At 42.5% G+C, this 15549-nt stretch overlaps 1 protein-coding gene across 3 annotated transcripts in view; it reads left to right on the top strand.

Annotated features, from left to right (window-relative positions):
• The first annotated feature begins 1207 nt into the window (after positions 1 to 1207).
• The window catches only part of MYZAP (myocardial zonula adherens protein), a 73719-nt gene continuing 59377 nt past the window's right edge, over positions 1208 to 15549 (top strand). Inside the window, exon 1 of one of the 3 annotated variants that reach the window (XM_075100296.1) lies at positions 1208 to 1300. In XM_075100296.1, the coding sequence (XP_074956397.1) occupies positions 1244 to 1300 (57 nt within the window). In that variant the 5' untranslated portion in view covers positions 1208 to 1243. Of the gene's footprint in view, positions 1301 to 15023; positions 15336 to 15549 lie in introns of those variants that run through there. The other 2 variants (XM_075100294.1, XM_075100295.1) reach the window with 2 other exon arrangements.

Below are 15549 nucleotides of genomic sequence, written 5' to 3'. Positions count from 1 at the left end.
GCTGTAGGGGGAGTTTCAAGTTTGTTTTTCTTCAAATTAGAAAATGGTTTATTGTATAACAGGTAGAATGACTATGAAAAGAGGGAAGGAAAAAATAAAGTCCAATAAAACTATGTAAAAGCTTGTAACATCAGCCAACCAAAGCAAGGAAGCTTCCTGAGTCAGGCTATGTTTACTTCAAACACAGCTCACTGTGCCTTGCTATTTCAGTACATATTGTGTGTGGTATCCAGCTATTTTAAAGATAAGATGAAATTCACAATTCAGATCAAGATGTCTCTCCCAGCTGTGAGCTTCTTAAGCTTTACTAAGAGTCACAATGGAAGACCATGGTCTGTGTGGTGCTGTATGTGGTACCACATAAGGATAAATATTTGTCAGGATGCCCAAGGGCAGTCTGAGCCTCCTATAGAGCTCAAGAGAATTAATCTCTTCAGTTTGCCTGATATCCTATTGCTAGGAAACTTTTTCAGATGCACTGAATTTAATAAGCATTGCAATAAGCAGAGAGGAGAAAAGAATGAGTTAGAAATAGGGCCACTAGAGCTGCTACCTCTATGAAGGGAAAGGTATGCACACGATAAGCCTCCTGTATGCATGTACCACACTTGTACTATTGGTATAGAGTAGGGATGGCAGAGGAAAACTGCAGTCTGCTTAACCTCCTTTCCTCTTCTGCCCTTCTAGCTGTTGCTGGCTTCTCTACTGAGAAAATAAGCTATAGTGGCATTGGGAAACCCCTACTCAGTAAGCTAGAGTCCTTCATATGTCTGTAGGAGAAGGGAGGCTGTAGGTTTGTACATATATAACAAACCAAATCAAAATGCTTACAAACTCAACTATTTTTAAAATGAAACAGGTCCCATTTAAAGACATGTATATGTCAACAAATATATGTTTGCATTAAGTCCCATGAAAGTATTTTTTCAAAGCCAAAACTGGATTTTCATCAGAACTGTCACCCTGTGACAACTACCATGAAGCAAGCCCCAGCACCATCCCTGTTGGGCCAGCTACTTACCAAACAGTAGCCCTGCAAAGGTGCAGGTAAGTATCTCAGGACTACCAATTTGTGCTACACTAGTGTCCTTTCTAACATGCTACTTGGCTGACAATGTCTCTTGCACTTCCCAGCTGTGGCCCACCCTTCCTCGGTGACAAGTGCAGACAGGCTGTTGGAAGACCCAGTGCATGGCATTAGATACACCAGGGCAGAGAGGAAGTGAGGGGTCCTGACCACCAGATGTTTGGAAAACACAGAGTTAATATTGGCTTATTCACAGCAAATACAGGTTCCCAAGTGCTGACAGAAAGGTCTAGATGTTTGATAAGTGGCTGTTGGGACATTTAGCTTTTTTGGGCAAGTTTGGTGTTTCAGGGGTTTTTTGGGGTTTTTTTTTCTTTGTTTATTTTGGTCAGAGGAAAAAAAAAACCAAAACAAAAAACCAAAACTGAGCCTGGGGAGGTTTCTCATCTGGTTTTGTTCTCTAGGTGTCTTGTTCTGCTCTTAATTGGTGGTGAAATCTTGACTACATGTATGGGGTTTTATTTTACTTATATTTTTAACTTACTTTGTGTCCACAAGTAAAGTGAGAGGCAGGCAGTATCTGCCTGGTGATGACTTCACCAGGCTGGTAGTACAGGAAATGCCATGATGTGCTGTGGGCATGACATTAAACACCTATCTTTAAGCTTATTTGAGCAAAATAATGAGCTGCTTGTACTTGTGCAATTACCGCTTACCTAGGAGCCTCTTGTTGCAATGTTTCTATTCACCTGGAGGGCTTTTACTGTAAAGCTTCACAGTGCTGTTTTCAGGAAAGGTAGGTGCTTGTGACTCAAAGTGGGATGACACAAGCTTCAGGAGCCTGTGCTTAAATGGCAGCATCCATAGATGCCAATGTGCAGTCAAAGGAACAATGTTAGCAGTTGCATCTGAAGGGCGGTGCAGGTAGGAGGGAGTCAAATACCTAGAAACTCAGTGTGGTGGGGAGTCTGCCTAGATTTGTTCTAGGTAGTGTCAAGCTTCCTACCAGTGCAGAGCATGAGTAACTCCTGGGTAGAGCAGGTCTCCACACTGAATGATTAAATAGACCTGTACCTCCTATACCTGCCAAGCCTAGAGCACCAGATACCAGGCAATTGAGCTTTGCTTCCACAAACTTTTATAAGTCATGTTATTTTAGCTTTTCTTCTCAAGAACTTGAAGATACCAATCAGCCACAGAGCATACTGGTGATACCGACTGCACAAACTGCAATTACACTTTCCTGAAGCATATATGCAGTGACACGCTACTGACCACAAGCATGAGTACTGTGCATGGCTACCAGAGACCAGCTGTGGGGCCCTTTGCAGCTGAGTGCAGAGAATCAAAGCAGCATGTTTTAACGTTGATTGGCACTTCATCTAGTCAGTGCAATTGTTCTCATCACCTTCATAATTTCAACAAATTTAGAATTAATATGAAGGGGAAAGGGAGGTTGATACCCATTAACTTTGTGCCCCTCTGAAGCTTTTCTGCACTTAGCAGAGCTTGATATTTCTGGCTTTTAAGAAAAATGCAAAAAATAAAAGAAAAAAGCCCACAAAAAGGGAAGGCTGGTGCAAGTTTTCTAGAGAGAGAGAAGGACTATATTTTCCACGGAAAATGTTCAAAAGTCTTAAACCTGGGAACTGCATTCATGACTGAGATGCCTCAGAGAATTCTGGGAAGCCTGCCATACAAGGATAGGCTGGGAGAGCTGGGTTTGTTCAGCCTTAAGAGGAGGCTTAGAGGGGGTCTCATCACCATGTACCAGTACTTAAGGGGTACCGACAAAGAAGATGGAGACTCCCTTTTTACACAAGTCACATGGAGAGGACAAGGTGGAATGGGCACAAGTTGTTCTTGGGGAGATTCTGATTGGACACAAGGAAAGTGGTTGACTTGGCCACTTGGCGACTCAACAGTCGTCTGGACAGGGTGCTGGGCCATCTTGTCTAGACTGCGCTCTTCCTAGAAAGGTTGGACTAGATGATCCCTGAGGTCCCTTCCAACCTGTGATTCTGTGATGTCATCACCAAAGGCTCCCGTGGAGCGTGCCCCGCAGGTGGCAGCAGAGAGCGGGTGGTGCTGGTAGCGACAGCCGTGGGGGGTGACCCTGCCTAGTCTCAAAAATCCTCCTGCAAATGTGGGTCTTAATCCCACTTTGCAGGTGTGTTTTAATACATTGTGAATTATGTTTAATGATGCGATGCTCTGTGTATACCGTGACTATGCATTTTGCCAAAATACAGGGGTTTGTTGCAAAGAATCCTACGTGTCCATTAATCTCTTACGTCCATGAAGCTGGTGATAAATTACTCAGTGACACTACTGCCTCATTTTGTTGCTGGTATCCTTGAATACAGCGAGGATGGCAAAATTCATCCCTCTGCACTGCTAAGCAGCCAAGGAGTCCTGCTGTAGCTGTCATTGCAGCTGAGGTATTGCACCCTCCCTGTTGACTTGTGTTAGTTTTGCCCTAATAGTGCACCTTTTGTTTTCCTAGTGTGGAGCCAATTGTGATGGTCCCTCTGCAAAGAGGGTTCATATATAAACCAACCTAAAAGAGAGATTGACAAACTAAAGGGTATCTTGAAGCTTTGGAATCTTGAGATTGAGCTCCTGCCAGAGCACAAGTTTCTTGTGAGATGGAGGAGATTATTTAATTCTCCTTGGATATCAATTCTCCAGTGATGAAATATAACACAGAACAGCCAGGTTGCCTTTCAAGAAGTAGTCTGTATAGAAAGTGACCCACTGCTCAACAAAGATCCTTTTCCATATAGAACCACAGTCTATACTGAAGGTATATGTTAATGTTCATGAAGTGATTAATGTGAGAGGGGGTGCTTTCTTATAAAAGTGCTGCTGCTGCTGTAAGTACTCAGATACTATTGCATGACTAAAAGAATAGAAAACTGAGTGGTCCTGAGTCTGGAGAAATTAATTTATGAAGGACAGAAAGAGCTAATATTTACTCTTCACTGATTTGTAACATTATAACAAGTAGACAATCATCAGAACGGGGCAAGGAGAATCGAAGTTGGTACTTTTTTATACTGCATGATTAGACACGCTGGTGCTGATGGTGGTAATTTAGCAAGAAACAAAAGTTCGTAGCTGGTAAGAATACCCATTATTCATGAAAATATGTCAGCAGGAGTTACTAAACCTATAGTTCAGGAAGTAAGCCTAAGCCAGTCTCTAATGATTAGAAATCCAGGGAGATATTTGGAGGAAGTGGGAGGATAATTAACATGTCTCCTGTGAAGTTCTTACATATCTTTCTGAAACAGGAAACCCTGCCCACTAACAGCAGGGTAGATAGACAGCACCTCAGATGCAGTCTGGGCATTTGTACTACTATGCATATTACTGAGTGATGATCCGGGAGGCAATATGAGGTAGGTAGTGACTGTGGCTAGACTATGACTTGACAGAAAGAATTTATCAGAAATCAAGTTGCCTTTTGTCTCAACATTTTAACATATTCTCAGATTATTTTCAATGCTGCTTTAGACCTGGGTTCATTTCATCTAACTTCAAGCACTGACCTAGGAAGGTGTCAGCAGTGTAAGAAAAGTATAAGCAGATATGTTCATGCTTTCATTAGGGGACTGGAGTGTTTACACTTGTTGTGTTGTTTCCCCTTCTTTCTTCTGATTTGATAAGATACTAGTATCTCTCTCTTTCACTGAAAACATGATCTGTTTGATGTTTGATTACTGGAATATGGATCACCACCAGCGGCCAACCCCATTGCAAAGATACTGTTTGTGTTGTGCATAATATGACGTCTGCAGACTAATGAGTTTGAGCAGTCACCATTTCACAATATGGGCCCTAAGAGTTCCTCCTCCTTTCCAGAATTCACACAGCCAGAATGAACTGTGGTGAAATGTGTGCAGTTTATTTACTGGTGGCCTACACTAGCCCTGTCATCAGGAACCTGTAAAATTTTATAGGTTAACAAGACCACAATTTCTACTGGAACAGTCTTCCCACTTTGTATCACCAAGCTCTGTACAAAATCATGGTGTTCTAGCCCAAGTGAAACCTCAGAATTTCTATAGAGGGAAAACCTAATCTTTTTTGAAGGTTTTACATTAAAATGGTCAGATGGTATTTACTAAAAGGCAACTAAAAGTTTAGCCAAAGCAATTGTAAGTGTCAAGTCCATATGGGGCTACAGAAACAGTGGAAATCAAATTACTTCTACATAACAGGGTAAGTCAGTGAATTATAACCCTTGTGTTACTGTTGCAAAGTAGTTGCTGGTACCCAAACATGCTAACTTAAAGGTAGCCAAGGAATCTGACCTCTATACTGCAGCTATTTCTGGTACTGTCAGACAAAGAGTAAGCTAACCACAGGCTGAAAACTTTACAGTGTGTTTGATGGGATCTGTGGAAACTATGCCAAACACCTGCAGTATTAATAGAAAATTAATAACATCAGCCACAAAAAGTTAAAAAAAAAAGAAGAAATTGTATAGGTTCTGTAGATGGGGGAAACAAATAAAAGACATTTGAACTACGCCAGCAGTGCTGTTTTGGTAATACAGAAGCAGATTCCAAACAATATTAAAGCTATGTGGTTGACAGTGTGCACTCAAGAAATCTATGGATGCGGGCCAATAGGAAGCATGCAAAAAAACCCCACCTTATTTTACGCATCCTTAATGCAGGTATTCTGTATATGTGTTTGCATGGTTGTCCTGCATTGCAAAAATCCAACGTAGAGATGTGGAAGTTAATGTCGGGTTCCCATCAGGGTCAAAACTTCAGCCAAATATCCAAATACGTTTCAACTGATTATTTTTCTAGATCATTCCATTGCCGTCAGAGAACAACCTTTATACTGAAATTATTCTAAATCTGAGGGTGAGATCCTGTTTATGATTACAGCAGATTTATGCAGAAAATGCATACCATTAAACAGGAAGATTTGGCCAAGTGGGTAGGACCCAGAAAGTGTTCTAATTATATTAATCTTCCATTGAAATTTATGCCCATGCTGACCACTGTCTGTTGCATAAGCCAAGGAAAGGAAAACAATACTCTATTGAGAAATCTGCTTCAACATTGTCTCCCTAAGCACAGGGACATAAATGCTCAGAAGGAATACAATTCTGGAGGGCACTTCAGTGATTTTTGTCCCATGTTTAATTTTATAGGATCTTTTTGTCCGAGTATTTTCTCTCTTGTTAATTCATCAAAATACTAAACATGTATATCAACACAGAACTCCAAAATTCATAGAGAATTCATAACTCTGATCAAATAAGAAGCGGGAAATGTACCAAAACTCCTCCTTAAGAGCTTGCTAACCTGTCTGCTGTCAAATATTTTGGTATGCTTTTCATTCTAATGCTTTAGCAAAAGTACACTGTGTGTCATAGGACAGGGGATTGAAGATTTCTAAAGTGTTTGTTACTCCCCCAAATGTTTTACTCAAATAAAACGAGCTATAAAATTAACAACTATCAGGTGTTTTCAAGCTATCCAGTGCATGCTATTAATGTATTAATATATTATAGTCTCTGTGCAACATCTGGGAATTTCGCTATTGATTTTAGAGGGAGGAGGATCGGACCTTGTGTTATGATATTAATCGTTTCGTAAATATTTCTCTAAAATGTAGGAATATAGAAATTTCCAGGGGCAGAGCGATGCTCTAACATCCTGTTTTCAACAGTGGCCAATTCCCAGGGCCCTACAGGAAGGCAAATCCCCTCCTTTCCTTCCCCCCATGTCAGTGACAGTTGTGTCACAGGAGACTGCTGTCAGTCTCTCTCTGATCATTGTTAGCTGTGATATAAACCTGATTGATAGCCCTGGCTGATTTCTTGCTAGCTAGCTCACCATTTTGTCTGACCCAAACCTCGTCATGTATACATATCTGTATGCTTCTCTTCCTTCAATGCTAGTAACTTCTTTGTTCAGTGACCTGCGGCAGCAGTGGATCTCCAGGTTAATTATAAAAAGCAGTAAAATATTTCCTTTGTACTACTTTAATTCTATTAACCCACATTAATATCCAGAGTGCCTCCATTTATTTCTCAGTTATTATCAGACAGATGCTAGTAAAAATGAGAGCAGAAGTAGGGCAATTGTGTTTTAGTGATTTTTTTGTGTGTGTATCTCTTTGTTCTTGTTCTGTAGGACAGACCTCTTCCAGACAGGTCTGTTCTAAGCATTCATTACTATTCATACCCCTCTTATATCTGCTTTGTCTGCTTACGTTAGATTATTGCAGTTCTAAAATCAGCAAGACTTAGTCATACTAACTAAAAGACATTGTTAATCAACTGTCATGCATGTGACTCTGTATGTGTGCATTTAAAAAAATCTTTGGAGTTATACTTAGGCAAAGCTAATGGGAAAAGAACATCCCTTGCAGAAGCTGCATTTTGGAATAAATACAGCAGCCCTATAGCGCTTGCTTTCCATGCTGAAATACTTATGCAAAAAATAAACCTGCAACAGGGAAGAATTTAAATATGTCTCTTGAGATATGCCATTTCTGTTTCCCCCTGCCAGGTGAAGATGAGATGCTGCCCAAGCAAGCTATAAGATATGTGCCCTATTAGGCCAATTCTAGGAGGCCTAATATAATCCCATGTGTTACTCAGTCTGGTAGCTTGTCAAGCTTTCAGGTAACTTCTCTCAAAGGTTTCCACAGGTGAGAATGGTGCTCTATTAACCTATAATAAGCTTCTCGAAGATGTAATTTGTGTAGGCCAGAAGTGCAGCAAAATGCCTAAGCATGATGAGGTTTGCAGGACAACCAGGCGATCAGGCCTAGCCAGCATGGGTTCATGAAAGGGAGGTCCTGCCTGACCAACCTGATCTCCTTCTACGACCACGTGACCTGCCTAGTGGATGAGGGAAAGGCTGTGGGTGTTGTCTACCTGGACTGAAGCGGCCTGAAGGATGACACACGGGAAGTCTGGGGAGTGGCCATCCAGACACACAGATACAGTGTGTGACCGAATATGTAAGTGCTTAGGTGTGTGAATCCATTTCCTTCCTAGGACTAGGTCTATCGTTAGAGGGGCATTTCCTTAAGTGATAGTTAGTCATCATAGTTGAGCTATTAGTAAGTACTCTTAAGGGTGAAATCCCTACACTCCTTCCTAATGACTTTACTTCAGTTAGGCCAAACAATATATTCTGTATTGATTATAACTTCTTTTTCTATTATTGTGATGACTTTTGCACGGGAAATGAGACAATTCTTGGTGACAGGATAAGAAACAGCTCCCTGTTCCAGCTATGTGGCAATGGGCTGGGAGAGTCATTAAGAACTGCTAAATTCCCATGTGTATCATTCTGAGATGGGGAACATGGAGGCCCTAAACCGGGTCTAAAACGGGGGGAAGCCAGAAAACCAAGAACATCCATGCAGATATTCTAGACAAATGCCTGGTTGATTTGTTTGTTAGAAAAATGTTCCATCGTCCTCTGCCCTGAGGCAGGGCTGAAGTCCACCACTTACTGTTCTGGCCTTCCTTCATAAAATAGAGCTGGAGCAGAATAGTTTTTCCCCTTTTTCTTCTTCTGTGTTTCCTTTTCTGTGGAGAAATAAAGGTAAAATGTGTCTTGTCTTCCCCTTTGTAAGCTAAAAGAAGTCAGTCAAATACATGTAATGATTTCCTGTCCGTAATGCTCCCACTCCCAGAAATATGTCCATTTCTTACACTTACAGAAGAACTTGCACTCCATAATTTAGTTTTCTAAAATTTCCTTATTTCCTGCCACAATGACAATACTGAAATCAGTCTTTTGGAAGAGATCTATCCTTTGATATTACATCCAGGGAGTGGAATATGATCTTACATGCAACTACCTAACACTGTAAATGTGGTTCTAATGCTGGGGCGTGCCTGTTTTCTCTCTCCTACCTACCCTAACCAGTTGAATTATGTGACCTGGCCAAGTCACACCCCTGTGTGAACAATGCTACTGCTCTTGTGCTGCATTATTTTTACATTACATTTATGCTGAACTGTCCTGCTTGTGTGGACTGACTAAACCAGAATCTACTGCTGAAGAATGAATGACAGGCTTCTGGCACTGCACGTGTGTCTCAGGCCACATTGCTATGGGCTGTGACCCAGTTGTTAACTGAATGTGAGACCTACATGAAAGATGAAATGGTGGAGATGAATCAAGAGGTGGTGCTTTTTCTGCTGGATCAGAACTGGATTGATGCCCTATATGCTTCAGCAAAATCTGAAGTGATGCTATCTAAATCCCTAAGAATGACAGTGGTATTTTTTAATTCACAGGTGGCCACATATTCATGGTAAATGAAACTGTCCTATATTTGTCTTGTTATATTTCATATCTCTCAGTTGATTTTGGTGAAGTCCAAGCTTTTATTTTTTATTTCATAAAATAAAAGCCATGACTATAACTGTGTAAATATTATGACTTATAGACATGGTCAATCAAAAGCCCTCCCAAATAAAGCTCAAAGTATCTTTTTCCTGAAAAACATGCCCTTCTATGGCATTGCAGCCTTTCTTAAACTCCTAGCAGTAATTTTTATTTCACTATACATTGCTTTTTAACAGTCTGAATCTGCAAATCATACCTACTAGGTGTAATCCTCATTTTTTAACTCCTAGGTGCACAAACTGTGTGAAATACACTGAAATACATATATATGCATAAAGGTACATGGCAGAATCCTGTTACTTTTATCATTACCTGATTGGCTTTGATGAACTTGCTCTGTTTTCTTGCCCAGATACGACTTGGAGTGACTAACCCATTCTCTTCTGTCCTTTCTGTCTCTTCCAGAGGAGATGATAGCACAAATTGCCTTGTATTATTTAGTGAGCTATCCAGCATTTTGTGATTTTATTGATATATAATTAAAAAGCACTTTGAGAACCTCAGCAGGAAGATGGATTTTAATTAGGAAGTAGGACAATTAAAAGCAGAAAACATCGAAAGAAACATTTGTTGCAATTATAGTCTGACTCTACCTTATTGGTAAAGATGGAATCAAGCTGTTATTGCAGGTAACTCCAGGAACTTTTTTTTTACTCAATTCGACCATAACCATAATCACGTAAAAAGGGTACTGAGGGCTTTGCAAAATAAAATCTATATTCTGCATTTCAAACTCCTGGTGTGGGAATTCCTAATTATAGCTTTGTATCTGTGAGATCAGCAAGGGAGGCTCTGAGTTTCTGTAGTAATGCTGTATTAGCTATGTACCAAGAGTGTTAAGAGACAGCAAACAGTTATATCGATAGGTTTGAGAAGCGATATGATACTTGTAGCTAAACCAAGCTGGACATTGAGATAACTGTATGTGTTATGTCGCTTCAAAAGAGTAACTCTAAACCACAGTAGCTCCAATTGCAGCAAAGATGTATTTGCCAGTGAAAGATGAAGTATTGCTCAAGACAGGAACTATACAATATTATATATCAGTACAATGTATATTGCATATAAGGGGACCTATGACTACTGAATTTTCTGATATGTGTCCCCTAACAAACTCTTTTATGACTGTTAGCAGGCTAAAGTTTTCATGCTAGCTGTAATGCCCAGAAAAGAGAGCTTGAGAGTTACATGATGCTGAGCTAAGTCTGTGTCTGTAGAATACAAGGGTGAAAGCTAGCAGAAAAAAGAAACTGCTCTGAGGAAAAATAGGTGATCAAGCCCACAGGTCTAAACTGAGTCTGGTTCTGAAATATTTTATATGCATCTGTCCATTTGATAATCTCTGCTATAAATGGGTATCATGCCTTAGGGATAATGAAGGCAGAACAGATTTTAATCCCCCCTGGAAAGTGAAGGCTATTAGAAGTTAATTATAACACCTCATTTTTGCAGCAATACAAATGGGATTTTATAACCGTAATGACCACGGGTGTGAGTTCTTTTTCAATTTGTAACTCTGCAATTATTCCCAAATCCCACAGGGTTAATATTCCAGTTGATCAAGTGTTACTGGAACTTTTCTCCTTCCTTTGGACTCTGTCAGCAGTTAGCCTGAAGATGGAGAGAAGATGTTGATGAAAAGAATCAGCCTTTTATCATGCCCATGTTCAGGCAATTTGTTAAGGTAAGACCAGGCTACCCACTCCTGCAGGAATTCTTTTATGATCTGCTCTTCTGTGAGGGCAAACCTACTTCATATTCCATGTATCTTATGCTCTGCTGCCCATCTTGTGCCCGAGGTTTTTTCATATAAGGGCCTGTTGATTCTGTGATACCCTGTTTCATTTTTCCCACAGCATAAGGATCTTTGGACCTCCTGGCAGAAAAACATTTCAGTAATGCTGGTGGTGGGGAACAATGTAGTCTGCAAAAAAAATGAAGAAGGTGCCTACACTTTAAATTTCTTGCCACTTCTGTGGACTTACATTAGCTGTTTCACAGGAACTATTGCTCCAGATATTCATACTATAGCGTCATCTTGTAATTAACCTGCTGTGCCTTTGGATCATTGCATTCACAAAGCGCTGGCAGGTTTTGAACTGAAAGCTCAGCATCCTAGTCAGATTATGTTCGGCCACCACACTGTATATTTTCTATGAACAGTCTGTATGACCCTCTATATCTTTTGTGTATTCTGTCCAACTGTAAAAATCAGTAGAACACTGTTGTTTTAGTCAAACTGATTCCCGAGTCATGATTTACTGTCCGTTCCTCCATCCTGTTTCTGTAAGCTAGTGCCACATTCAAACCATGGACAGCATGAGATGCTCACAACAGCATGCTATGATATGATGCTTACAGGGAAAAGGAGCTGTAAACTGTGGTAAAATCTTCTTCAGATGGTCCTGGCAAACAAGGACAAGCTGAAACCAAGAAGCATTCCTCCCCAGTCTCTTAGGGAGTGGAAGAGGGAGTGACTCTATGGATTGTCACTTCTTGGCTTAAGTCTCCATTGGGGGTGAGAGAGAATAGCAAAAGTGGAATAAGAGCTGAAGCCAGAAATAATGCAGTGCTTTCCCTAGGCAAGGGTAGATGCTGGGCACAAGAGATCCTTTCAGAGCTGAGGAGAACTGTTGATTGCTAGAAGCCTGTCACTACTACTACTGGTGGGGCATCTGTCATGTCAAGGCTGAAAAGATAGTGGTCAGAGCTCCTGTTGTAGGAGAGAAGCAAACCCACGATTCAAGGACCTCCTGAGTCAGTACTTGTAGACATAATTTCATGTGTTATAGCCCTCATAGCTTGTCTTCCATGGGTTTATCCAGCTGCTTTTTGAGAGCATTTTTACTTTTCAGAATCAGTGTGTCCTCTGCCATAATTTAATTTCGCACATAAATGGTGCCTGGTTTACTTCAAATCCATTGATCCTAAGAGTAGGAAATAATGAATAGCCATTCCCCATTCACTTCTGCATAGCAGTCATGGTCTTCTATGCCTCTGCCCATTCCCCACCATTGTCTTTTGTCCAAACTGAATATCTCAAATCTATTTATCCTCTCTTAATCCAAAAATAAGTATATAACTTCGAGCTTTTTTTTTCAGCCCTTCTGTGTACATCTCATATTGCTGCAACATCTTCTCTTGAGCTTCCTTTTTCCTACCTGGGGGTACCAGGTGTTCACTCAATACTAGTGGCTGCCTCCATAATCCCCATAGTGTATCAGAGCTTTGGGGATGGAGAAAAAGTGACTCTAAATGTTCCTTTCATGCAAAGAGAGGTATTTGTGGATTTGTTGTTGTTTGGTTGGTTGGTTTGTTTTTAGTCTCACTTCTACATATTCATCTCAGCCTTGGCAAAGCTTAGAGATTATAAGGTATTTTCAAATGTTTACTATGCACAGAGGACTACACAGCCTACACAAGGGCTGAAGAGACTGCAGGCGGATGCATGGGGTATGCAGCCAGCTAGCAAGGCAGAAAACAAATCAGACTCCTTATTACACTTGTGCAGCTTGCAGACTGGGGGGAAGGGAAGGAGACAATTCATAGAGTACCCCAAAAAAGCAGACTACTAACCATGCATGCAGGTTATTCTTTCTTGGAGGATCTTAGTCTGAGGATGTGCCCAAAAGTAGAAGATGCTCCTGTTTAGGTATTAGTAAATCAGGTAGACATGGCCTGCTGCTATTTTCCAAGAAACAGGGAGAACTGCTAATAATGTAGACAAAACTGAGAAAACTATATTTGTGTTATCTGCCTTTGTATTATCCATGGACAAGTCTTTTCCTCATCTGCACCAATAAGATTTCCATCAAAATTACCAGAATTCTCAAAGTTGATGCAGACCTTACAAATTCTCCCAGATCCAAGTATTGTCCCTTACTCTCTCATGCTGTAGTGTTTGGGAAGGGAGGTCCTTTCCTGTAGCATGGCACAAGTTTAGTCTCTGTGCCTGTTCTTAACGAAGCAGTTCTCTTTTGCTTTGCAGCAACTAGACAGCCCTGCATACACACCTTTTCCCAGAGGGGAATGAAGTCCAGAAGGCACAAGTTCTCACTAACCAGGAGAATCTCACACGTATGTGAACTACTTCCCAGCCGAAACCACAAAGGCCACAAGCTGGCTGCTTACCAGAACTTAAATTGAGACATTTCTGCTAACCAGAGTGACCAGGAACAAGTAATGACCACTGCTAAGGGATGGCCCAGTGGGTAGGCAACATACTTGTGAAGGAACATGGTCCTGTTGTTGAAGATAAACATCATCTCCACCTGCAAACCCACTCTGAAAGCAGCATTACAACCAGGAGTTCAGACAGTGGATGATTCATATGGAAATACAATTGTAGACAAAAGACACCTATGCACAAAAGAAATTGTGTAATGTGCAGCCAATCTTGAGAAATCCAAATACAAGTGGTTGTTCTATCCAATTGGCTTTGGGCTATATTAGCTTCTTCAGGTGGAGAAGAGAATAGTAGCTGGGAAAAGAACAGAAAGATGCTGAATACTAAGTGCAGAGACCCTTCATACATTTCTCTGGGGCTGGGCAATGCTTTCTTCCCCCTCTTCCTCAGATCCTTGTCACATTGATAGCTCAGTATCTTGGCCTGAGGACAGGGAGCTGAGAGGCAGAAGAAGACAGATGCACAGAGAGTGAGGCACCAGTAGTTCAGTGCAGTTTTCATTTTTCCAATGCAAATTACTTCCCTCTCTTCAGCATTCTCCAAATCAGGAACCAGCATATAGCCATAGCAGCGTGATCATTAACTTCGTAACAGACAAGGACATTGCATAACTGTTTTTTCATTGTCTTAATTATTTCAAGGTAAGTACATGGAGGCAGAGGATAATCTATTTCTAAAATGCTGTTATAGGTATTTGTTCTGCAATTTCTTTCAAACAAAAGCATCTCCTTTGGTTGTAACTCCTGCAGCACAAGGCTGCAGTTGAAGGTGCCTGCATGCCTAGGCCTGTGTACAGCAGTGTAGGGTTACAGCATTCCCTTAGCTCAGACCCTGGAAGAGCTGAGCATCTGAAATGCCAAAGTCCACACCTGCAATATGTCTCAAGGCCAGCTAAATCCAGTGCACCAGACTCACCTCTTTGTCGGACCTTTGGCACTAAGGCTTACACCAGCACATTGAACTGCACCAACCTTTTGCCTCTCACCCAAGGCTGCCTGGGATCTGGCTGCTTTCTGATCAGTCTGGCACCCATTCCTGGAGCACAGCTACCAAACTGATGAGCCTGAGTGGCTAATGAATTGCAGCTGTGGGAAGGAGGAGAGGACAGCGTCCAGCTTTCACATGGCACTCTGGTTAGAGCATTCAGACGTGGGTACTGGAGAACAGTACTGTGTGGCCTCCAGTGGCTCCTGCGATCCCCAACCCCCGTTTTCCACTCTCTGGGAGGTGGCCGAGTGACACATGGACTTATCTGGCTCTCATCGGAAAGCCCTCTCTCCATGCTGCACCTGCAACACCCAGAATTCCCGGGAGCAGAGGAAATGCTACCCTGCATTAGGACCTCAGCGTCCCAAGGACAGATTTTTCAGGGGCGGAGTTGGTGTTGCCCAATTTCACCCCACGCGAGGAAATCGGGCACTTGTGCGGCACAGGAGCCATCGCGGGGCGGTGGGTGCCGCGGCGGGGGGAAGCGGTGCCTCGCAAGCGTCCTTCGGGAGCCCCGCTGTCCCGTCCCGTCCCGCCCCCGCCGGGGCAGCCCGGCCCCTGCGGCCGCCCGCGGCCGTGTGCGCGGGGGCGGAGCGGAGCGGGGCCGCCGGCCAAAGGGAGCCGCAGTGAGCGGCGGCCCGCGGGGATGCTGCGCTACAGCTCGGGGCTCACGGTCACCGCCACCACCCCCCGGAGGCCGCCGGGGGACGGCGGCCGCGCCCGGCGGAAGGTGCGCGGGGCAGCGAGGGAGGGCGACGGGGGGAGGGCCGGGGCGAGGGGCGAAGCGGCGGTTTGACACACACCCGCATGCCCCCTTACAGTTTACCCGTAGAGCGCTTTTCTCTTGTTTTTTTGTTTACTTTCGGTGTTTCGGGTGAAGCGGTGTGCTAGAACGTATTTTTTGCGCGGTCGTAGTAGGTGCTGGGAAATGAAGAGCTTTTGGG

This window comes from Phalacrocorax aristotelis, chromosome 7, assembly GCF_949628215.1.
Source record: "Phalacrocorax aristotelis chromosome 7, bGulAri2.1, whole genome shotgun sequence".
Classification (NCBI taxonomy): Eukaryota; Metazoa; Chordata; class Aves; order Suliformes; family Phalacrocoracidae; genus Phalacrocorax; species Phalacrocorax aristotelis.
This window is presented reverse-complemented; position numbering and strand designations above follow the sequence as displayed.